General features: G+C 47.4%; 1 protein-coding gene across 1 annotated transcript in view; it reads left to right on the top strand.

Annotated features, from left to right (window-relative positions):
* Nucleotides 1-12,895: 12,895 nt before the first annotated feature.
* Nucleotides 12,896-23,847, top strand: part of LIN28A (lin-28 homolog A) — a 59,738-nt gene continuing 48,786 nt past the window's right edge. Inside the window, exons 1-2 of the mRNA XM_056847376.1 lie at nt 12,896-13,031; nt 14,565-14,740. Of these exons, the coding sequence (XP_056703354.1) occupies nt 13,001-13,031; nt 14,565-14,740 (207 nt within the window). The 5' untranslated portion in view covers nt 12,896-13,000. The remainder of the gene's footprint in view (nt 13,032-14,564; nt 14,741-23,847) is intronic.

The raw sequence follows: 23,847 nt of genomic DNA, 5'->3' as shown, positions 1-23,847 counted from the left end.
ACTGCTTAAACATGTAAGGACTAGACAGTCTGCGACATGTCCAAAAAGAAATAAAACTTTAACCAGAATGAGATGGATTGACTCAATAAAGGAAGTAATGGCTTTCACTTTGCAAGACTTGAGCAAGGCTGTTAATGACAGGAGGTTTTGGAGGTCGTTAATTCATAGGGTCGCCATAAGTAGAAAGTACTGTGCATAACACTCACACAGATGTGCAAGAGATTGCTGACATTTCCTCTTGTGTCCAGAAGAGGGAGATGTAACTAACACAGTTCCTACTTTGGAATATCCTCTGTAATAGAAGACTCTAGCTAGCAGCTTTTCAGGGCTCTTTGGCGCAGAAAATGGTTTTTAAATAGGTTTATTTAGAGTGTTTTAGTCCCACCCGTCCTCCAAGGACCAAAGGCTCTCCCTAGCAAATGTAGCCTCACAACAATCCTCTGAGGTAGGTGAGGGTGATTGGCCCAAGGTAACCCTGTAAGTTTCACAGCAGGTGGGGATTTAAAACCAGAGCTCCATGGTTCTAGTTCAACACTCCAGCTATTACACAAACTGGTTCCCAGTTTGTACTAGGGTTGCCAACTTTCCAGGACAAAAATGTCCTGTCCCTTTAACAGAGGCTGAATGGGATGTTATTTTCCAGGTAATGTTATTTACCTGCATGCCATGAAAAGCTTCATCTGCCCATTCTCACACATCAAGCCTCTGTTAAAGGGACAGGGCATTTTTCTCCAGCCCTGTAGGCTACCCTACAGACAGATGATTTCTAGCCTCTGTTTGAAGACATCCATTGAGGGAAAGCTCCCCCCGCCCCGTGGGTAATTGGTTCCCTTGTCAAACCATTCTTACTGTTAGGAAGTGTCTCCTAATGTTCAGTTGAAGTATCACAAGCCAGTTAGCTCTAGTCATGCCCTCTGGAACAGCAGAGGACAAATCTTTGCCCTCTTCCATGGGATATTGCTTCAAGCATTTGAAAAGGGTGGTCCCGTCTCTCTTCTCTAGGCTGACCCTACCCAGTTCCTCCAGTCTTTCATCCAAGGAAGTATTCTGGACTCCCAACCACCTTCCTTACCCTCTTCTTAACCTGTTCCAATTAGTCTACCTTTTCCTTAAAATGCAGCACCCAGATGTAGATAATTCTACTTCACAGTGTGAAGCCAGTGCCATGCAGTGGTTAGAGTATCAGATGAGGACCAGGGGCACCCAGGTTCGAATCCCGACTCTGCCATGGAATCTTCTTGGGTGATCTTGGGCCAGTCACACACTCTCAACCTACCCTACCTCACAGGGTTGTTGTGAGGATAAAATGGAGGGATGATGTAAGCCGCTCTGGGGTCCTCACTGGGGAGAAAGGCAGGCTATAAATGAAGTAAATAAATAATAAACAAATAAAACCCACCATTTCCCCAGGGTACATTTTGGTCAGAGGAAAGAAGACCAGTAAGAAACAAAGCAAGGTAACATTGTTTTATACTGTCTCCAGAGGATGGAACTTAGAGCAATGGATTTAAACCACAGAAAGATAGCCTGAGGGAACATGATGCTTTTGGTGCATTTCAGCACCAAGGAGGAGTTGTTTAACTCATGCACATATGTCATTGATGAACCACACTATGAACTGACTCTCCTTTAAATATATTGTATTTGAGATTATAATATTGGGATTGGGTGTGGAGGATGTCATTTTAGCCATGCATTCTGTGCATGCACTGATTGGCTGGACCTTGTGTCACTCACCAAGTTGTTACCTGAACTGGTCTCTAAGGAGGGGAATCAGAAGGGGTTTTAGAAAGGGATAACACAAGATTTTGTAGTCTGTGTATACCAGGGTAATGATACCCTCAGTAATGATACCCCAGAATAAAAGCATGGGGAAAGATAAAGTAATTGTAAACACACACAAATAACTTTACCATATTTATTTTTTATATTAAATAAAGAACCTACACTAAACATCTGAGAACTGATTCTCCTAAGCGCTCTCTCTCACACACACACACCAGTGAGGGATTGCACCTTATTAGAGGGAGAAGGGAAGAAATCAGGAAGTTTCCAGGAGGGGCATACCTTAAATCAGAGGGCTTTAGGTGTGAAGAGGTCTGGGGGTTGATGCAGCCCAGGTCCAAGGAGCAAGGTGAGGAGCCATCAAAGCAAGGAGAAAAACCTACATAATGCAGCAGGGGTTCTTAGAGGAAAATCAGAGTTCTGACCAGCAGAGGTTGAGACTGGACATCTGAGAAACAGTTTGCTGGGGACTGTGGTCCTTCTTTTATGGACAGAAGGTCCCAGGTCCGGTGGGGGTTTGACCGTCCCGATTTTGGATTTTGGATGGGGTCAAGATAAGAAGTTTGAATCTTGCAGGCAGGTTCAAAGTTAACATCTGTCATATTTTGGCAGGGAAAATGGGAGGAAATCATTTTGATTAGGCTATTGTGAGCCAGATCTGCTTGGGGAGGGTCTGTGGCTCAGTGGTAGAGCATCTGCTTGGCATGCAGAAAGTCCCAGGTTCAGTCCCCGGCATCTCCAGGAACCAGGCAAGTAGGTGATGGGAAAGACCCCAGCCTGAGACCCTGGAGAGCCGCTGCCAGTCTGAGTAGACAATACTGACTTTGATAGACCAAGGGTCTGGTTCAGAATAAGGCAGCTTCATATGTTGACACAAAGACCCAGGAAGGGCAAAAATGACTCCTGAGATTAGGGTTGAGGGCAACATAATGTCTTAAGAAGTGTCTTCCTGGGCAGATACTTCTGGGTGTGTGAGGATACTGGGTGATGTCCTCATCATTGAAAAGTCTTTTGTTATGCCATGGAGCTAGGGAAAGATTGCACTTAATTCATTTTAGTTCCAGCAACACCCTAACTTGTTCCTGGGACTCTCCAGTGTCATGGCTGAATCCCAGTGCCTCTCTAAGACTCCCCAAGTTTTGGATCCCTTGGCAATGGAGTTCTAAGAGGGTATCTATCAAAACAACTAAGTCCACAAGAAATGGGGGAGACCTTCTTTTTGAGGTGTCTTGGCTGGAGGAGGGAGCATGGTCACACACATGAACACATGAAGCTGCCTTCTACTGAATCAGATCATTGATCCGTCAAAGTCAGTACTGTCTACTCAGACTGGCAGCGGCTCTCCAGGGTCTCAGGCTGAGGTCTTTCACATCACCTATTTGCCTAGTCCCTTTAACTGGAGATGCTGGGGATTGAACCTGGGACCTTCTGCCAAGCAGATGCTCTGCCATTGAGCCACTGGTCCTTCCTTACAAAGTTACCACTCACTGTACTCAGAGCAGTTTTTCAAATGTAGAAAAAAAACATTATAGGTTCTGCCTCTGTGTTTGTATGTGTGTCAAACAAATGTAGGTACTTGAAGGTGCTAATGAGGTATGTAATTCTCCCAGCAACCATCTGCACACTGGCAATCCGTAGTCACTGCTGAGATCTAGGTTTCAAGGCTGCCATCTTAGCTAAGGTTGCCAACAGCCCTATTATTATACCACTCATGAAAAATGTCTTGCCCCTTTAAAAAAGTCTTATTGTGTGCAGACGAGCAGGTGAAGTTTCTCAAAGCACAGAGGTAAATAACATCCACCAGAGGTATAGCATCAATTGGCTGGAACTTATCTTGTGGGGTGCCAAAGGGATCTGTTCTCTCACCCATGCTCTATTTACACAGTTATTTCTTTGAGGAAAATATGATGGATAGATATTTGGCCATGGCCAATGTTATATTTCGATCTCTATCCATCAGCAAAAAGGGGACTATTTTGTCTCTTGTTATGGGGGCAGGAATTCTCACCAATATGGGGGCAATCCATTTATCTTGGTGATGTTTAAAGAGGGGGCATTCCATCATGAGATAATGCATCAATTTGGTGTCAGGTAGCAACAGTTGCAATTTTTTCTTCTCTTTTTTTCTGTCTCTAAGCTAGGATGGCCCTGACCTGGATGGCCCAGGCTAGCCTGATCTCATCAGATCTCAGAAGCTAAGCAGGGTCAGCCCTGGTTAGTATTTGGATGGGAGACCACCAAGGAATACCAGGGTTGCTGTGCAGAGGAAGGCACTGGCAAACCACCTCTGTTAGTCTCTTGCCATGAAAACCCCAAAAGGGGTCACCATAAGTCGGCTGTGACTTGAAGGCACTTTACACACAAGCTAGGATGAGATGAACATGAAAGCCCTGTACATCATACACATGTAGAAGGAATTTTAATTGTTCTGGCTGGCTCCAGTACCTTCCTCTCTCTCCCTCTCCCTCTCCAGCCCTCTCTCTCTCTCTGTGTGTGTGTGTGTGTGTGTGTGTGAAGTGTCGTCAAGTCGCAGCCGACTTATGGCGACCTCTTATGGGGTTTTCAAGGCAAGAGACTAACAGAGGTGGTTACTGACATAAATAACCCTTGCCTAGGGGCCAGTGTATACACAACTCATCCCAGTGGGTTTAGACATCTACTGTCTCATCTGAGCACTGCACAACTGGAGCCTACTCATGCATGTGGCTATTTATGTAGGCCTTTAAGCCAAATCATAATCAGCATGTAGATATTGGATTCCTAAAAGGGGGCAGATACAGCAGTTGCGATCAAGGTGAATGTCTGCAGGGGGCTGATAACCTACTGAGACCTACTGCTACAAAAATATAGCATTTTCTTGATGCTGACAAAAAAATGCAGCACCTTAAACACTTTTTAAAAATCCCAGCATAAGCTTTTGTGCATGCTTCGTCAGAGGCATGTTGTAGGTCCTTAATAGGTGGATGTGTATGTATGAGGTTATAATGGGAAAAGTTGTAAACAATTAGATCAGTGCACTGTGCAGAACACAGACAGTGCTACTGCCAAGGATGTCCGAAATCTAAATACTTGGATAATATATTGTCTGAACACTCAGAAAAATAATGATGCACCCATTGCAATGATCTAATCAACTAATAGCTTAGACCAGGCCAATAAGCTGCTCTGGTCCAATCAAGACATATCTGTAGGCTACCTACAGAAAAATAGGAGCCCTGTGGTGCAGAGTGGTAAGCTGCAGTACTGCAGTCCAAGCTCTGCTCACAACCTGAGGTTGATCCTGACGGAAGTTGATTTCAGGTACACGGCTCAAGGTTGACTCAGCCTTCCATCCTTCTGAGGTCAGTAAAATGAGGACCCAGCTTGCTGGGGGTAAAGGGAAGATGACTGGGGAAGGCACTGGCAGACCACCCCATAAACAAAGTCTTGCTAGTAAACGTCAGGATGTGACATCATCCCATGGGTCAGGAATGACCAGGTGCTTGCACAGGGGACCTTTACCTTTTTTTACCTACAGAAATTAGAACACTTTCTATCATCTCCCGTGGGACTAGAGAGACTTACTTCAATTGGGATTTTCCTTACAGATATGAGCAATCGCTTGACATTTTAAAAGGGTGATCAGTCACTTTCCCCTAGAGGGGAGTTGCAGGTTCCTGGATATGGGACTAAGATGTGTCAAAAAGGTAAAGCAAGCACCAGGTCATTACTGACCCATGGGGTGACGTCACATCATGACGTTTATTAGGCAGACTATGATTATGAGGTGGTTTCCCCAGTCATCTACACTTTACCCCCAGATGTATCAAAGGAGTGAAGAACTTTGTAGGTGGTACACTACATGACTATGTCATGTGGAAGCCAAGAAAAAATGCCACAGTTGGATATGGAAGGTGGAGCAAGAACATGGCGTAAAAGCCACCCGAGAAGACCCAGATGGAACTCTTTCTCCCTCCCTCTCCCTCTCTCAACCAATAAAGGCCTTGAATAGGCTGGATGACGGGAAAAATTCCACAGGTCCATTAAAGCCTTCTTGCAGATGATAACAAAACATATATGGCTTTCATTCTTCTAAGAAGCTGGCTCTGATCTCTTCTTGCTTCCTAAGAACAAACTGACTCACTGTGAGTATCTGATATGGGTTTAACTCCCTCTCACTAAGCTTCCCAAAACCTAAAAGGCCATCACACATCCCATTCTGACCTTAGCATTGCTTCTGCATGACCAGAGACCCGACCTTCAAGGCCATAGTAATCCATAAAATGATACACTCTTTTGGTAGAGTCTGTGAATCAGAGACTTTTTAAGTTTTCCATATTGGAATTTTATTGCATCAAAGCATGCCAGATACACTCATCTCATTACTGGGATGGTTGTCAAGTATTCCAGAGATGATGTGTACTCCTATGGGGCTGTTAAGCATGTCTGTTTGTGTCAATGGGCCGTTCTGAAACAAGCTCAGTTAAAGAATGAAACCAGCTCCTTCCCGAACCTTAAGACTCCTATCAAATGTGATTATAATTTATTTTGTATTATTACATATTAAGTCTAACACTGCTAATTTTTGGAAATAGTTTGATTGCTGATTGCTGAATTCAAACGTTTTGCTCAAATTCCTGGACAGTGAGGCTTTCAGGACCCTGGAGAGAGACAGAGCTCTGTCGGGCGGATGGTTCAGCACCCTGGACAGCGCACCTTGCTCTTCTAGAATCCTCTTTCCGCAGCTGGAAGTGATCCGTTCCCCTTTTACAGGATCCTTTACTTTTTCGGGCGGGATCTTATTTCCGTAAGTGCTTCCCATCCTGATGTCCCACACCCTTCTCTTGGCTTGTTCGACTTTGTGGCCTGATGTTATAAGCAACGCTTTCTCTGTGTACCTATGTATTTCTGTCAACTTACAGGGCATTCTTAAGGAGAGTTACTCCGGTCTAAGCCCATTCATTTAAATGGGCTTAGACGGGAGTAACTCTCCTTAGAAATGCACAGTTAGGATAACACTTTCACGTACTTGAAGAAGTGGGGATCTGGATCGGACAGCTGATGCCCCAATACATTTGTCGGACTTTAAGGTGCTGCACGCCTTTTTGTTGTCTTGCATTTTGAGTCACATCAAGGAGACATAAAAAAATGACACGCGCTCCTTTCCTTTACCACCCGAACAGAGCTACAGAAAAGGCTGGGGTGACTTAAAGGGGCAGGCTGGAGACGCCGGACAGAAATGCCACTTCAAATAAGGTTGGCCAGCTTGCTGAATTGCCAGCCCTTAGAAATGCACAGTTAGGATAACACTTTCACGTACTTGAAGAAGTGGGGATCTGGATCGGACAGCTGATGCCCCAATACATTTGTCGGACTTTAAGGTGCTGCACGCCTTTTTGTTGTCTTGCATTTTGAGTCACATCAAGGAGACATAAAAAAATGACACGCGCTCCTTTCCTTTACCACCCGAACAGAGCTACAGAAAAGGCTGGGGTGTCTTAAAGGGGCAGGCTGGAGACGCCGGACAGAAATGCCACTTCAAATAAGGTTGGCCAGCTTGCTGAATTGCCAGCCCCCCATAACCATCCGCTTACATTCTATCTAGAGAGGAAATACAGGCCAGGCTTCACAAAAGGCTGCGGGGAAAGGTAGGGCCAAGCAAACCCCCACCCCCACCCCCAGCGGTGCGTAGAGCCCAGCGTCTCAGCAAGCGATAAATAAGCTCAAGGCTGTTACCGCACTTGTATTCCCAGCGATGTATTAAATGTAAGCGGTCTTTTCAGCCGCGGGGAGCCATCCTGTGGACCAATTCCGAGGTTTTCCCGTCTGCGGTGGCAGAAGAGACGATTTTTTTCCCCTCCTCTGCAAACGACGGTTGGGTTCTTTATGCACGGGAGGTTTTACCTTGGATTTGCCGCTGTCTAGATGCACATTAGATCAAATCAAGCCTGAACTGACGCTAGAAGCTAAAATGACTAAACGGAGGCTTTCCTACTTTGGACATGTTATGAGAAGACAAGAGTCACTGGAAAAGACAACCATGCTAGGAAAAGTGGAGGGCAGCAGGAATAGAGGAAGACCCAACAAGAGATGGAATTGACTCTATAAAGGAAGCCACGGCCCTCAATTTGCAAGATCTGAGCAAGGCTGTTAAGAATAGGACACTTTGGAGGACACTGATTCATAGGGTCGCCATGAGTCGGAAGCGACTTGACGACATTTAACACACACACAGTTGCACATTTCACCCATCCGAATTCTCAAAACTCTGCAGGGGGGCTTATTTTTTTAGTTTTAAGAATCTGGATGGGGAAAATGTGCATCTAGAGAAGGGCAAATCCAAGGCAAAACCTCCCATGCATAAATGGTCTTTGAGTCATGTGTTCATTTCGGTCCGCCCCACTGCCATCTTTTAGACCGGCTGACAGCGGGTCTAACCGGAGAGAAGGGGGGAAGAAAATAACCGGATTTCCTTCTCTTTCTTTTGCGCCTGCCCTTCTGTGGCCGGGAGTCGACCAAGAGGAGGGGTTCCCCTTGCACCAAGCTGCCCCACTAGTTCAGGGGGTCGTGACGGGACCCGGAAGCCCACCACCCCAACGTGTCTTCGACGGACAATCTAAGGGGTGGCTCGGCTTTTCTTGGGTCCACCCCCTCTCCCTCCCCCGTGGATAAGCGATCCGGCCCTTAGAGGTGTTCCGTATCTCTCACCCTGTAACTTTCAACTGCCTCAATAGAATATCGGAAGACATTTTTTCAAGCACCTTTTCCCCTTTAAAGTTCCCTCTTCAGGGGGCTTCAGCCGCGAGAATAGTAAAGAATCCGATTTCCCACTAGACTCAGCACCGAACTTATAAAAAAAATGTAATGCACAATGAGGGCAGGGGGACCTTTAAAAAAAAACGAAGAAGAGTATGAGATGGCAAACAGGCTTTTTTAGTTAAACGGTTTCTGAATCCCCCAAGGGAAGAGACAAAAGGCTCAGTTAGCCCCCTCCCATTTCATTGAGAGGCTCATGGGGAGGGCAGGATTCGCCCACAAACACTGTGGCTTTTAAGTACAGGAGCGATTGGAGCACAGCACTAATTTGTATTTGGTTTTTTCTGTTCATATCTTTAAAAGTTAGATGCCATGTGCATGCTCTTCTCAAGTCTTTTATTTTCCGGAGGCTTTATTGTTAACAGTCCGGGCTTATAACGACAGAAAAATCGTTTCGCAGGATTTGCGTTGTGTGGATGCCGGGCTGGGCTGCATGGATGGTGGGCGATTCCCCCCCCCCCATGAAAATGACATTAACCCCGGGTTCTACTCCTTGAACGATCCCGTCTTCACGTGTCAACATCTCTGGGAGCCATTTCAATATTACTCCAAGCCTACACTCAACTAGGTGTCGCCGCCAATCCTGGCTTCCCACGGGAAAGTCCCCGTGGGAGATCCGTGTCCGCTAAGGTGCATTTATAGGGCGGTATAATCAGTGGGTTCTAGATCAAATCAAGCCTGAACTGACCCTAGAGGCCAAAATGACTAAACTGAGGCTGTCTTACTTTGGACATATTATGAGAAGACACTGGAAAAGACAATCAGGCTAGGAAAAGTGGAAGGCAGCAGAAAAAGAGGAAGACCCAACAAGAGGTGGGTTGACTCTATAAAGGAAGCCACGGCCCTCAGTTTGCAAGATCTGAGCAAGGCTGTCAAAGATAGGACGTTTTGGAGGACGTTGATTCATAGGGTCGCCATGAGTCGGAAGCGACTTGACGGCACTTAACACACACACATAATCAGTGGGTTCCAGATCAAATCAAGCCTGAACTGACACTAGAGGCTAAAATGACTAGAGGCTGTCGTACTTTGGTCACATTATGAGAAGACAAAGGTCACTGGAAAAGACAATAATGCTAAGAAAAGTTGAAGGCAGCAGGAAAAGAGGTAGACCCAACATGAGATGGAGGGACTCTATAAAGGAAGCCACGGCCCTCAGTTTGCAAGACCTGAGCAAGGCTGTTAAGGACGGGACATTTTGGAGGACATCGATTCATAGGGTCGCCATGAGTCGGAAGCGACTTGGCAGCGCTTAACCCCCACATACCCACGTGAAAATATCTTAAAACCGGAAGGGATGACCCTTCTAGAGATGTAGCTTTCTGGGGGAGAGGTTATCTTCTCCGTTTGGGATTCCAAGCGGGATCGGAGTCCATTCGGAGGAAAAGGTGTTGCCGAGAGGAGCGAGGGAGGCTTCGCGACGGACCACAGCCAGGGCGGGGGTGGGGTGGGGTGGGGGAAGAGGTCGAAGCGGGTTTGGAATAGGCAGCGCTGTCCCTTTAAACAGATCTGTTTTGCTCTAGGGGAATAGCTGGCTGGCATTGTCCAGCTTGAGCCGAGCACCGGAAATGGAGGGGCGATCTGCCTCGCGGGCTCGCGCTGGTCACTCGGCCATTGTCCTCGGCCAGCCGTGAAATCTCTCCCCCCCCTCCGAAAAGCGAGGTGGGGGGGAGAAGAGGAGAGGGGAACTGAACTGGCGCCCTTCCCCTTCCTGGCCCAAGAGGATCCCCTCCGCTCCCAGAATAAGGCACGAACTACCCCCCTCCCCACCCGGTATTCAACCAGCCCGATCTCGAAATGGGGAGAATGACCCAGAGCCCCCCCCCTCGCCCGCCCCCAGTTTTAGCCGGGGTACTTAAATGGGCCGTTTCCGCTCTCAATAAGCAATGACAAATCAGAGAATCTCTGGACGAAGAGACAGAGCCCCCCCCCTGCCTCCGTCGGGGGGTGGAGGTGGAAAAAAGCCAAACCATTTCGGATGAAAGGGGATTCCTTCTCTCTCCCCCCCCCCCAGCACTAAGGGGCTCTTTCGGTCGTCCTCTTGGGCTCCAGGCCCCACATTGCTTTCCCCCCCTTCCTCCACCATCCATCAGCACCTTGAGGGCATTGATCGACTCTCATGTGATCTGATTGCCTTTTAAACAGCAGCCAGGCGCCGCCTCCTCCCGATCAATCAGCTCCCTCATGTTGCCGTGGGGTGTAATATAGACATCATTATACCAGTATCGGGGTGCCTATGAATTATTGTCCGAATATCAAAGGATAGACTGTACAAGGGCTCTTTTGGAGAGACCTTCCAGGTTCTCCTCCTTCTGAAATGGGAATTGTTTTAAGAATAGTTTTGCTGAACTTGTAGCTCCGATTCTTCATTCAGGAATCTGGGATTAAGCTACCCGTCCAAACTCTTCCTTTTTCTCGAAGGCATAGTGAGAATGCATTTATTTGTGTGTGTGTTTTTTTAAAAAAGGGTTTCGGAATAACAACAGCCTGGATACACACGTCCTCTTATACACTGTCCAAATTTTTTAAAAGTCTCTTTATTTAAAAGGGGAGTTTGAGGGAATACTTATGTCTAGGGTGTAAACAAAGAGAAAAAATTAACCTCAAAAGCAGTCATGTTACACATATTTAAATGAAGGATGTGTAGGACTGCAGCCTTAAAGGAGTGGTCTCATTGAATATACTAGGGCTTACTTCTGAGTAAACATGCATAGGATTGCGCCGTTACAATGGGCTTAGAAAGGCGTACCTCTGTTTAGGATTGCACACGCCTAAATATCAGGATATCCCCATTTCATTTCTTAAGATTTTGGGGAGGGCTGTAGTGAAAATAATAATAATGATAATCATCATCATCATCCATAGGAGGAAGTCAGGAAAAAGAATGGATGGATTTGCCTGTCCCAGGAATCCTTGAAATAGCCGACCTTCAAATTTTCTCTTGTAAATGGCTCAATTGCAACTAAAACTACATAGATTTCTTTCAACATTTACAACTCGTTGAAGAGTTTTTTTGTTTTGTTTTTAGATTTCAGCCATTAGCAATAAGTCCACCCTTTCATTGACAGCAATTTCTCCACCCCGTTTTTTATCTCAGTACTGCCGAAATCGCATCTTTAAAAAACCACCCAATAACCCCCCCCCCCCGCATGCTGGGCTTCGATTCACCGCCCCAAAACACTTAGAACTACTTAAAGAAAAAAATGCTAGAAAATGATTTATATACAAACCACACACACACCCCGCAAAGTTTTCCATACTTAAGATTTCATCCGGGATAAATTTGTAACAACCGAAGACTCGTGCATGAAAGGCAAGAAACTCGAACTTTCCGATTTTCTTTCTTTTTACAGGGGACTTATTGACTAGGGAAGGTAAGGAACCAATCCACCCGCCTTCCTTGTGTTCTCAAAACTAGCCAGTGGAGATCCCTCATCCCAATGGCTGGGGGGGGGGGAGGGATAGTTTAGGAAAGAGGCTTAGCATGCCAAAATGGAATGAAGGGGGAAGGGAGACGAGAGCTTTCCCTTTAAACAGGTCACTTAGAGTCAGGCTGGTTGTGTCCTGGGCAAATTCTTTGCAGGAGCGGGGGGGGGGGATGCTGGTGGAAACGAATCGTGCCGGGGAAGGGGTGGGAGATATGTTTTTTTTCCTTGACAGGTAATCCCCCCTCCCTCCATGACTCAAAGGTGTACACATATAAGACAGTTCCCCCCACCCCCATGAATTGGACCCCATGTTATGAGGAACTGCCCCCCCCCCAGTAACGGAGTATCACTTGGGAAAGGGGTGTGAATGAGTGAACGGCCCCACTTGAAACTGGATATGGGCAAGTAGATATTCCGAGCCGGGAGAGCTTCCTCTGGGACCAATGTGGCTCCTCTGCTGCCCCTGTGGAATTAAGACAAAATCCCTTCAGATGAGGCAGATATAGGACACCCCCCCAAGCCAACACACAAACTTCATATCCAACAAGATGGGCAAAGCATGGAAAGGGAAAGTTGGACGGGTGTGTGTATGTGTGAACTGACACTAACCAGGGTCTACCCCATTGCTCGCAGGAATGGCAGAAGGTTGCATTTTTTTGTCTCCTGGGAGGGAGAAGGAGGCGGGAGAGGAGGCCAAAGGGGGAGGGGAAGGCCAGCAAAGGGGGGGGAGAGGAGGTCCATTGTCTCTTAGAAATTTGGGAAGGTTTGGAAAGGCCGGGGGCCCTCCCACCAGCTATTGTTGGAGTGAAGATGTAGCCAGCCTTTCTCTCCTTTCTCGTCTTCCCCTCTTGGTTTTGAAGCTTCCTCCTCCAGCCCTCCCTCCCTTTCCCCCTCCCCTCTTTTTTTGGGGCCCGAGAGCCGCTGAGACACCCTCTTCCAAGGCTGGCAGGCAGAGGAGGAGGGCAGGCCGCCGTTTCCACCAGGGGTGCAGGATGGGCTCTGTTTCCAACCAGCAGTTTGAAGGTTAAGTGATTTCTTTTTTCCCCTTCCCCAATAATTCTTTTTTTGAATCCCAGTTTCCTTCTTCGCCTTTCCTCCTGTCCTCCCCCTCCAAAATTTCTTTCTTGAAAATGAGCTTCACGTGGGGGAAAATCTGGATTTTTAGTAAATTTTAAGGTTGTTGTTTTTTTAAGGGAAAATTTGACTCGTGAAAAATGGTTTCTTTATGGAGGGAGAAAAGAGCTCTTTCTGCTCCATGGAAGGACACACTTCTTAGTTTTGTTATGGGAAAAACACTCCTTTGAGGGAAGGGGGTATAGCAAAGCGGAGACACTTTCTTGGTTTAACATGTGCTTGAGTTGGGTGGGGGGTGGGGGGAGGGCATTAGGGAAAGTTTTAGGAGATTCCGGAAAGATTAAAAAAAAGAAAAACCTTTAAAGCTGCCTGCACGCTTACAAATGGCTTCAACAGCAAATGGCTTTTCTGTTTTGAATGGGTTTTCTTGAAACATCTTTTTTTTGGGGGGGGGGGGCGGGGAACCAATAAATAGACCCCCCCCACACACTACCAGAAAAGCCTTTAAGCGAGTTTTAATCGGGGTTAGCTGTTTTTCGCCTCTTCCCCGACCAGCCCGACTTCCTACCATCGGTCTATCCCGGGCCGGGAGAGGAATGGCCCTGCCGGGGGATATTTTGGATTAAAGGGCTCCCCATTTCCTCGTTGGCTGGACGCTGGGTGGGGAATGCCGCCCCATTAGGAAGGAGCAGCCCAGTATCTCTCCCCCCCCCCGCTGCTTTGGCCTCAGGCTGGAGATCCCCCCCCTTTGCCCCATGGAGGAGAGATCCCCTCTTTTGCCCCATGGAGGAGAGATCCTCCCCATTTTGCCCCATGGAGGAGATAACCCCCATTTTGCCCCATGGAGGAGCGATCCTCCCCATTTTGCCTCATGGAGGAGCGATCCTCCCCATTTTGCCCCATGGAGGAGATTACCCTTTTGCCCCATGGAGGAGATTACCCTTTTGCCCCATGGAGGAGAGATCCCTCCTTTTGCCCCATGGAGGAGAGATCCCTCCTTTTGCCCCATGGAGGAGAGATTCCTCCTTTTGCCCCATGGAGGAGAGATCCCTCCTTTTGCCCCATGGAGGAGAGATCCCTCCTTTTGCCCCATGGAGGAGAGATCCCTCCTTTTGCCCCATGGAGGAGATTACCCTTATGCCCCATGGAGCAGAGATAACCCCCCTTTTGCCCCATGGAGCAGAGCTCCTTCCCTTTTGCCCCATGGAGGAGAGCTTCACGTTGGGCCGGGGGCTCCCGCCGCCGCCGAAGCTCCGGCCAGTCGGCGCGGCTGGAAAGCCGGCCCGCTGTCGGGGCGCTCTGGGCCCGCCGAGGGGTGGGGGCGTTGGGTTTCCCTTGGGGGGAGCAAGCAGGGCGAGGGGTGGGGGTCCCGATCCCAGCGGCTGGGCCCCCTACGCCAGGGCGGGGGGCTGCGGAGGGCGTCCTCCTCCTCCTCCTGGCCGGGCCGGGCGGCGGCTGACGGCGGGGCGTGTATGTCCGCAGGGGGCTGCGCCCAAGGGAGCGAGGAAGAGCCCACGGGGGACGAGGCGGGCCAGGCGCCGCTGCAGGGCGCCGGCATCTGCAAGTGGTTCAACGTGCGCATGGGCTTCGGCTTCCTCTCCATGACGGCCAGGGAAGGCGTCGCGCTCGACTCCCCCGTCGACGTCTTCGTGCACCAGGTAAGGCGGTGGGGGGTGTGGGGGTTGTGGGGAGCCGGGCCTAGGGCGGCCTGGCGGCCAGGCCTGGGGAGGGGCGGCCTGCGCGCCCAGGGCCGCCGGGGCCTCGTGGGCCGAGCCGGCCTCGACGCCCACCCACCGCCCCGGCCGCTCGCGGCTCTTCGCCCACCCGCCCTGCAGGCCTCTCCGGGCCAGGCTTCACCAGGGGGCTGCGGGAGGGAGGGCTCGCCCTCGTTCCCAATCCACCCCCCTCCTTCTCAAGGGCTCTCTGGGGAAGTGGGCTTTTTTTCCCCTCCCCCTTTTTAAAAACCCCCCATAAATAAGAGGGAGGTCCTCGGCCATTTTTGCAGGGGAGGGTTCGCCTTGGGGTTGCCGCTCTCTAGAGGCACCTTTCCCCCATCCGAATTCTCCAAGCTCAACAATAAGCCATGCATCTTTCTGAGAATTTGGATGGGGAAAATGTTCATCTAGAGAGCGGCAACCCCAAGGCGAAACCTCCCAGGCATACATGATATGAATCTAGTGATTTAGACAAGGGTGCCTGATCTGGTCAGATCTCAGAAGCTAAGCAGGGTCGGCCCTGGTTAGTATTTGGATGGGAGACCGCCAACGAACACCAGGGTTGCTGCGCAGAGGAAGGCCCTGGCAAACCACCTCTGTTCATCTCTGGCCATGAAAACCCCCCAAAAGGGGTCGACATAAGTCGGCTGCGACTTGACGGCACTTCACACACACACACACACAACTCAGGTAAGGACTCCCTTGGACAGTGGAGCGAGCTATTCCTGTGCGCCTGGCTTGGCGTTAGTCTCTTGAAAAGCAGGGGTGTTGCGGTGGAAGCCGCACAATGGCTTCTCTTCTTTCTCCCAAATGGAAAGAAGGCCCTCTCTTCTGTCACACTTCCCCATCATGGCGTTGGGGAAGGAGGATGGGGGTACAATGTTAACTTGGACGGGGCCCAATTGGAATGGTTGCCTTAAAAACATGGAGACCTGTGCTCCCTACGTTTGGCCTGAAAAGTTCAAAAAACCTAAAATGGTACCTTTCCTTGGAAGAGAATGCAAAGGATACTTCCAAGCCTTAGTAACTTCAGTGGGTTGATACTGGTGATAACTGATTCGAAAACATTTCATTGAATGGCCTTGTGAGTTTTATTTGTCCAGTCCATCAAGGGTAAGATACAGAGTGTCTCTTTTTGTCTTGGATGCTATATTGCCCCTCCCTGCATATGGGCCACCAAGTCCCTGACAATCCTACAAAGGTCCTGATGCCAGTTTATCCCAGTACAGCGTTTGGGAATTACTGTGCTACAAAACAGACTTATTTTTTTAAAGTGTTACTTTGATTTGGCAGTGCCAAGTTTTGCTAATGGTGAGTTGGCGATTTTTATTTTGGGTACAGACAATCGTCAGAAATAATTCCCACTTTGGCAGTGATTTAGGGCTGTAGTGAAGTTTCACTCAACAGCTTAAACAAATGGCTGATTAGGTTTACAAATGGAGTGGAAAATGTGAATAGGTTGGTTGTAGGTTTGGGGCTGACGAAAGAAAGCCGCTTTTCTCTATGCTGTCTAACCTCCAGAATTCCCTACAAGATATGGGTTGTGGGCAGAAATGGAAAGAATATGATCTATCACAGTCGCCAAATGGAGCCTCCATATTCAGAGGTAGTAAACCACTGAATACCAGTTTCTGAGGGCCAAAAAACCAGGGGAAAGCATATGCCTTGATTTTTGAGCTTCTGGAAGAGGCTGTTTTTAGAATGCTAGTCAGATGGATGTCGGTCTGATTTTGCCTGGGAAGTTCTTGTGATTATCTGTTTTACAGTTTTATAGGCAAGAATATAGAACCTCATATTATTGCCATGTTTCATGTCCTCTCTTGAACCAGCTATATTGAGAAAGCAGGGTAGTGAGACTTTGAGCGCCTGAGAGTTTTCAGACACTTAGGCATAGTTTGCTATGGACCATTGTGTCTAACAAAATACATTAAATTACTTTTGGGCTTCCTTTTGGGGACCCTGGAAGAATCACTTTTGTTGGGGGAAATTTGTTTGCCCTGATGTAAGTTTTGCTTCGTAGAGAGGAAATATACTCTTGGAGGAAATGGCTGTGATCTGAAGATATATCTTTGCTTTCTGAAAAAAACAACACCACCACTATCTCTTTGTACCATTACTGTTGGGGAATGGGCTTGACTTTTTGCAGTATCAATTCAGACACCAAGGAATGCAACACACACATGTTTGAATTTTAGGCAGAAGGCTGGATACTGAACACCGTTCCTGAGTAATCTTATTGCAGTGTGTAAGTCCTGCTGCTGTGTAAACCTACTTTAGGACAGGACCCTCTAGCAGCTTTACCAATAGTTGGGATGAGGCACCAAGCTCATTTTTGATGGTGAGGTGAACAATACCACTCCCCTTTCCTGCGTTTATTACTGTCATAGAACTGGAAGATGTTAAGATATGAAGAGCTGATAAATGATTCTTGATTGGTAATGTGAGCTGAATACTGTTTGCTTGGCCACCATGGACAAATCTGGTTTATAAGTGCTTTAAACAACAAAGAAAATAATCTTTTTTGGAGCTTGTGCAGATCTGGGTATATTATTCTCTAGTACAGGGGTGGGGAACGTCAGGCCCGGGGGCTGTATAAGGCCCGCGAAATAATTTGGTCTGGCCCTTCGTGGGTCCTGGCAGATCTCTAGCTCAGAAGGATCTAAGACTGGCGATCCGCCCCCTTCCGCGGACAGGAATAGCCTCTATTCAAGGTGGATGTGAGTTTGTTTTGCCGAGAAAAGGCAAATACTTGGAGCCGGTCGTGCCTCTTGGCTAAATGTTTGACAAAATATAGCAGGCTAATTTTTAAACTGATAATTTTGTATGGCCCGAGAATGATGTTATAAATATCCAAATGGCCCTTGGCAGAAAAAAGGTTCCCCATCCCTTCTCTAGTAGTAGGACTATAAGAGGCTTGATTTCTTTTAGTGTTTCAGACTTTAAACTGTGATGAATTGTACTGTGTTGACTTAAAAGTAAGGAACCAGATTGTATAAAGTTGATTTGAAAGTAAAGTAACCAGGTTGTATAAAGATGATTTGTGATTAATCAGATCCATAAAGAGTCTGGAATGTACTTGCTGTATAGCTATTGCAGCGTCCTTATTCTTGAATAAGGAGCGTAAAGCATGGAGCTTTATGTGCTCCAGAGGAGTAGCTGTGTTTGTCTGTTGCTGCAAAAATGAGGAACAGTCCTGTGGCATCTTAAAGGCGAACACATTTTTATTCTAGCAGAAGCTTTCACGCTGCTTGATGAGGTGGACTTTAGTCCGCAGAAACGTCTGTTGGAATAAACACGTGCTAGCCTTAAAAGTGCCACTATATTCCTGCTTGTTTCAGCATTACATATGGAAACATAAAGAAAGAGGAGATTCTTTTTTGATGCCAACTGGCCCGCACTTCCCCCAGGGTTTTGTTTTCCCTCCCAACAGGCAGATGGTAATTCTAAAAGAATGAATGGATGTGACCCCTGGTTTTGGCATTTTTCTACCCCATCATCCCTGGAGCATGGCTTCTCCATGTTGGGACTTGGATACATTGATGGAAAAGCCCCAAGGGAATTAGCTGGGAATGCTGATTTCTGCTGTTCCGTCCTGGGAGGGATGCAAATTGTAGCATAAGTGTAGGACAGAAAGGACAATTGCTTGAGTGACCCTCTCCGTCATATTTGTTTGTGATTAAACCTTGGGGTAGCTCCAGTTTATGCAGTGAGGGGTTCTGTATCTGGAGTGCCAAGGTTTCTTCTCAAGGAAGTGTTTGGATTTTCCGTCCAGTCTGCTTGGATTTTCCATCCGTTGTGTTTTGATGGCTTTTGTGGAATTTGATGCGACCCCCTCCCCAGGTGATGGAGGCCATGGGCTGGACCCCTCTATTCTCCCCAGTGTTTATTGCCCCCAGACAGTCTAGTTTTCTGATTGCTGGCCACTAATAGCCCTGCACAAAAATAATTAGCCTGGGTGTTTCCAGCCATTGTCCGGCCCTCCTCTACCTCCAGCCCTTCTAAGGGGAAAACACAAATGGGCTGGGGAGATGCTCTTTGACTCAGTGCAATATCTTTGTCGCTGCACAGTCGACTGCCCCAAGTACGTTCACACATTTCAAGCAGCATAAAGGAGTGTGGGAACCTTGGGGTGCTCTTTTGACCATTTTTTTGAAAGGAGGATGGTATCTTTCTAGTATTTTAAAACAAAAAAATGGTTAATCAAATTTCTGGGGGATAGAAGAAGAAGAGTTGGTTTTTATATGCTGACTTTCTCTACCATTTAAGGGAGACTCAAACCGGCTTACAATCACCTTCCCTTCCCCTCCCCACAACAGACAACCTGAGAGGTAGGTGGGGCTGAGAGAGCTCTTAATAGAACTGTAACTTGCCCAAGGTCACCCAGCTGGCTTCGTGTGTAGGAGTAGGGAAACAAATCCAGTTCTTCAGATTAGCCTCCGCTGCTCATGTGGAGGAGTGGGGAATCAAACCTGGTTCTCCAGATCAGAGTCCACTGCTCCAAACCACTGTTCTTAACCACTACATCATGCTGGCTCCATCCTCAGCAATTAATTAGATCTATCCACAGCAATTAATTGGCATACCAAAATAGAACCTTCATGTACAGAGGCAGTAGATCTTTGTGCCTTGCTTGTATGCTTCCACGGGTATCTGGCAGGTAGCAGATGGAAACAGGATGAGAATTTTAGGACTGGTTGGTATGGCTTGGGTGCAGACTAAATTTTCCACTAACGGAAGGCGCTTCCAACAGCGGAACAGAACTTTCCTGCCTTCCACTGTAGCCCATCGGTCTCCCTGGAAGAGGGCCGTCTTAACACATGGGGACGCTGGGCAGTTGCCCAGGGGCCCCTCACGAGCATAGGGGCCCCATGCTAATCTAGGTATGTTGTGACTTGCATATTTAGCATGTGTCTTACTAAAGATAATGAACAATATTAATGTTAATTTGTGTTTAGATTAAGAATAAACACTGACGTATAATGTAAGAATGGAAGCACCAATAAATATATCTTGAATTTTATCGGCCATTTACATTTTTATTCCTGTGAGTGGTTGTGTAGGTAGGGGTCCCAGTGAACTGCTTCACTGGGGGGGGGGGGGCTATAATGCTGTTAAGATGGCCCTGCCCTGAAATGGCTGCTTCTGGGGACCCTCAAGAATGTCATGAGAGGCACACCGGGGTCTGCAGCAGGAAGGAGAAGTTGGCAGAAATGACTCCTCCCATTAGTGGAAAACTTAGCCGGGATCCAATCTTGAATGCTGTAAAAATACGAGGGCAGAATCCTGAGGTGGTGAAATGGACTGTACAACTTCAGACTGCAGGCGTAGGAGCATAAAAAAAAGTTCCCCTTGGTATCACTAAGTTCCTATAAGTAACACAGAAGTTGTAGCCTGGCTCCTGATATGGTAGCTTCTTTCCTTTTAGCTTGTAGAGTGCCCCTCTTCTTTTTTTTGTAGAAAGGATTCCAAAGTGATAGCTGCTGCCCCCTCACAGTTGGAAGCGATGTAGGCCACTCCTGTGCTCCAACCTGATCTTAGAGAGCCAGCGTGATGTAGTGGTTAAGAGTGGTTGTTTGGAGTGGTGGACTGTGATCTGGAGAACCGGGTTTGATTCCCCACTCCTCCACACGAGTGGCGGAGGCTAATCTGGTGAACTGGGTTGGTTTCCCCACTCCTCCACATCAGCTGGGTGACCTTGGGCTAGTCACACTCTCTCAGCCCTACCTACCTCACAGGGTGTCTGCTGTGGGGAAGGGAAGGTGATTGTAAGCCGGTTTGATTCTTCTTTAAGTGGTAGAGAAAGTTGGCATATAAAAACCAACTCTTCTTCTTTTAAACTGAATGTTGGGATCTGGTGAACCAATGCTGCTCATAGAGAAGCCTATGTGCTCCAGGATTTCTTCGGGAAAATACAGCATATCTGTGCTTTCTCAGAGCTTTTGTTGGATTTCTTGCTTAATATTCAGCCTGTGTCTTCCTTAAGTGGTGCTCATTTCCTCTGTACTGTTTTTTCAAACCAAGAAGGCATTTGACCTTTGGGGTGAAGATTTGATGCAATTGCCCTACCCTGTCTTATCAACTGTTTCAAATATACCTCCATAGTTTCCACATGTGGAATGGTGTGCTGTGTGCTGTATGGTGCTTTAGAATTCATGCACATTAGAACTGAGATGCCACTGCTCTACACAACTCTAATAACTCCCATTTACAATGTTTTAATAAGGCATCCCTCAAAGGAAAAATTAGGGACAAAACAGCAGCAATTTATCTTGAAAGCTAAGCAGGGTCCTGCTAATGGACCCTGGTTCGTGCTTGGGTGGGAGACCACCAAGGAAGAGTAGGGTTGCTATGCAGAGGCAGGCAATGGCAAGCAACCGCTGAACATCTCTTGCCTGGAAAACCTAATGGGGTAACCATAACTTGGCAAAAGAATAAAGCATAGCACTTCCTAGTTGAGCAAAGAACTTTACTGTCCTCATATATAATTAAAGAGTTAAATTGTGGAACTCCCTGCCCCAGGATGTGGTGATGACTGCCAACTTGGAAGGCTTTAAGAGGTGAGTGGACATGTTCATGGAGGAGAGGGGTATTCATGACTACTAGTAAAAATGGATACTAGTCATGATGCATACCTATTCTCTCCAGGATCAGAGGAGCATGCCTATTATATCAGGTGCTGTGGAACACAGGCAGGACAATGCTGCTGCAGTCGTCTTGTTTGTGGGCTTCCTAGAGGCCCCTGGTTGGCCAGTGTGTGAACAGACTGCTGGACTTGATGGACCTTGGTCTGATCCAGCCTGGCCTTTCTTATGTTCTTATATCTTTCAGCTCCAGAGAGTAAAGTAGTGGTTTTCAAGATTGTATTTTGGGATAGCCTGGGTTTCCATGGAAGCCAATCAGGGTTTCTGTGGGAGACGATCACTAATTGTATACGAGCTTCCCTGAAAGACGTCCCTTGATGCAAAATACAGCAGAGTGGTTGTTGTGACCCAGGGAGCATTCTCTATTCACATGGGAAAGCAGGGAGGAAGTTAATATGGGGAACATTCTCTGAATGTGTGTAAAAGGAAAACAAAAAACTTGAGTGGGAGACGGTTGAGCCATTGCATGGATAACTGAGGGACACCTTGGCTTGATATTTGTCATGAATTCCTAACAACTCCAGTTTCTCAGTCCAGTTCATAATGTCAAAATTCAAGTTTCTAGATATTACTTTCTCCATTCTAGTTCTATCATCATGACCGGGTTCTGTGAAGCTTTACATTCATTTGATTGGATTGTATGAACCCCCTTGCTGTGGTTTAAGCCCACCTTGGAAAACTTTGGGTTCCCCCAGTTAACACATGCCCTTGAACCTTCACCCAATACAAAATGTCCCAAACTTGACTGGCGATCCCAGATAAATTTGTGATTATCTAAACATTCAGATACTTGCCTGTTCTCTCCAGGATCGGAGGAGCATGCCTATTATATTAGGTGCTGTGGAACACAGGCAGGACAATGCTTCTGCAGTCGTCCTGATTATGGGCTTCCTAGAGGCACCTGGTTGGCCATTGTGTGAGCAGACTGCTGGACCTTGGTGGACCTCGGTCTGATCCAGCAGGGCGTTTCTTATGTTCTTAAATGTTGAGTCACCTAACTGTAGAGTTGACAGGCTAGTAAAACCAGCCCAATATTGTTAGTTGATCACCTATTCGTGGACTGTGGTCAAATATTCCAAGAAGCCAACTGTGCTGCTGTGTAGGTGGCTATTTACCTTTTTTTATTTCACCGTATTATCCTTTGTTCGAGAGGCCATGAGGGAGAGCTTGCTTGTCCTTTCCTACCTTGCAGCATTCGGGAGGTAACCTTTGCAGCATAGGCACGGTTGTCATTCCGGCTACCAGCTACAGCAGCAGGATTGCCAGCAGTACTGCTAGGAGTCACTGGGGGCCCAGGTGGCCTCGGACCACCCGTGAGTCCGTCTTGCTGCTTGCAGATACTCTCTGTGTTACCGCAGTATTTCTGTTTCAATTTCATAAACCGTAGGCTAACCCTAGTGAGCCCCGTGGCACAGGGTGGTAAGCTGCAGTACTGCAGTCCAAGCTCTTCTCACGACCTGAGTTCGATCCCGACGGAAGTCGGTTTCAGGTAGCCGGCTCAAGGTTGACTCAGCTTTCCATCCTTCCGAGGTTGGTAAAATGAGTACCCAGCTTGATGGGGGTAAAGGGAAGATGACTGGGGAAGGCACTGGCAAACCACCCCGTAAACAAAGTCTGCCTAGTAAACGTCAAGATGTGACGTCACCCCATGGGTCATGAATGACCAGGTGCTTGCACAGGGGACCTTTACCTTTAGGCTAACACAGGTTCTCAATAATCAAAGTCAGAGAAGAAGTAATGGACAAATTTCATGTGTTTTATAGAGATGCTATCTAGTTTTGCTCAACATTGTGATAATTCACTGCAAATCTTTTAAAAGTTAATTTCTTCCTCTAACAGCGAAGTGGCTTTTGTACTGAGCATATGCATCATGATTAAAGTATCTTGGGGTGTCTGTAGCTAAAGTTAATGGGTTGTATCTAGGGTTGCCAGGTCTGGGTTGGGAAATACCTGGAGATTTTGGGGGTGGAGCCGGTGGAGGGTGGGCTTTGGGGAGGGACCTCAGCAGGGTATAATGCCATAGAGCGCACCTTCCAAAGCAACAATTTCCTCCAAGAAAACTTATCTTGGTCGTCTGGAGATCAGTTGTAGTAGTGGGAGATCTCCAGGTGCCATGTGGAGGTTGACCACCCTCATTGTATCCAGACTGTTTTCCATGATCAAAATGGTCATTTCTTCCCTCCTGCTGCGGCTCACTGATCTTCATGAACTGCTGCTCCTGGGGGAGAGGGGGATCCTAAGGAGCAACGTGAGAAGTGTCTGAAGCAGGAAGGGCCCCTTTAGAACAGATCCAAGTCAACGCCTTAAAAATACTTGACTTATTAGAAACAATTTGCCATTTGCAAGTGTTGGCAGTCATCACATTTTGGGTGTTAGGGATGATGCTAGCCATTCATGTATTGGATGCTG

This window comes from Euleptes europaea, chromosome 3 (assembly GCF_029931775.1).
Source record: "Euleptes europaea isolate rEulEur1 chromosome 3, rEulEur1.hap1, whole genome shotgun sequence".
NCBI classification, from domain to species: domain Eukaryota; kingdom Metazoa; phylum Chordata; class Lepidosauria; order Squamata; family Sphaerodactylidae; genus Euleptes; species Euleptes europaea.
This window is presented reverse-complemented; position numbering and strand designations above follow the sequence as displayed.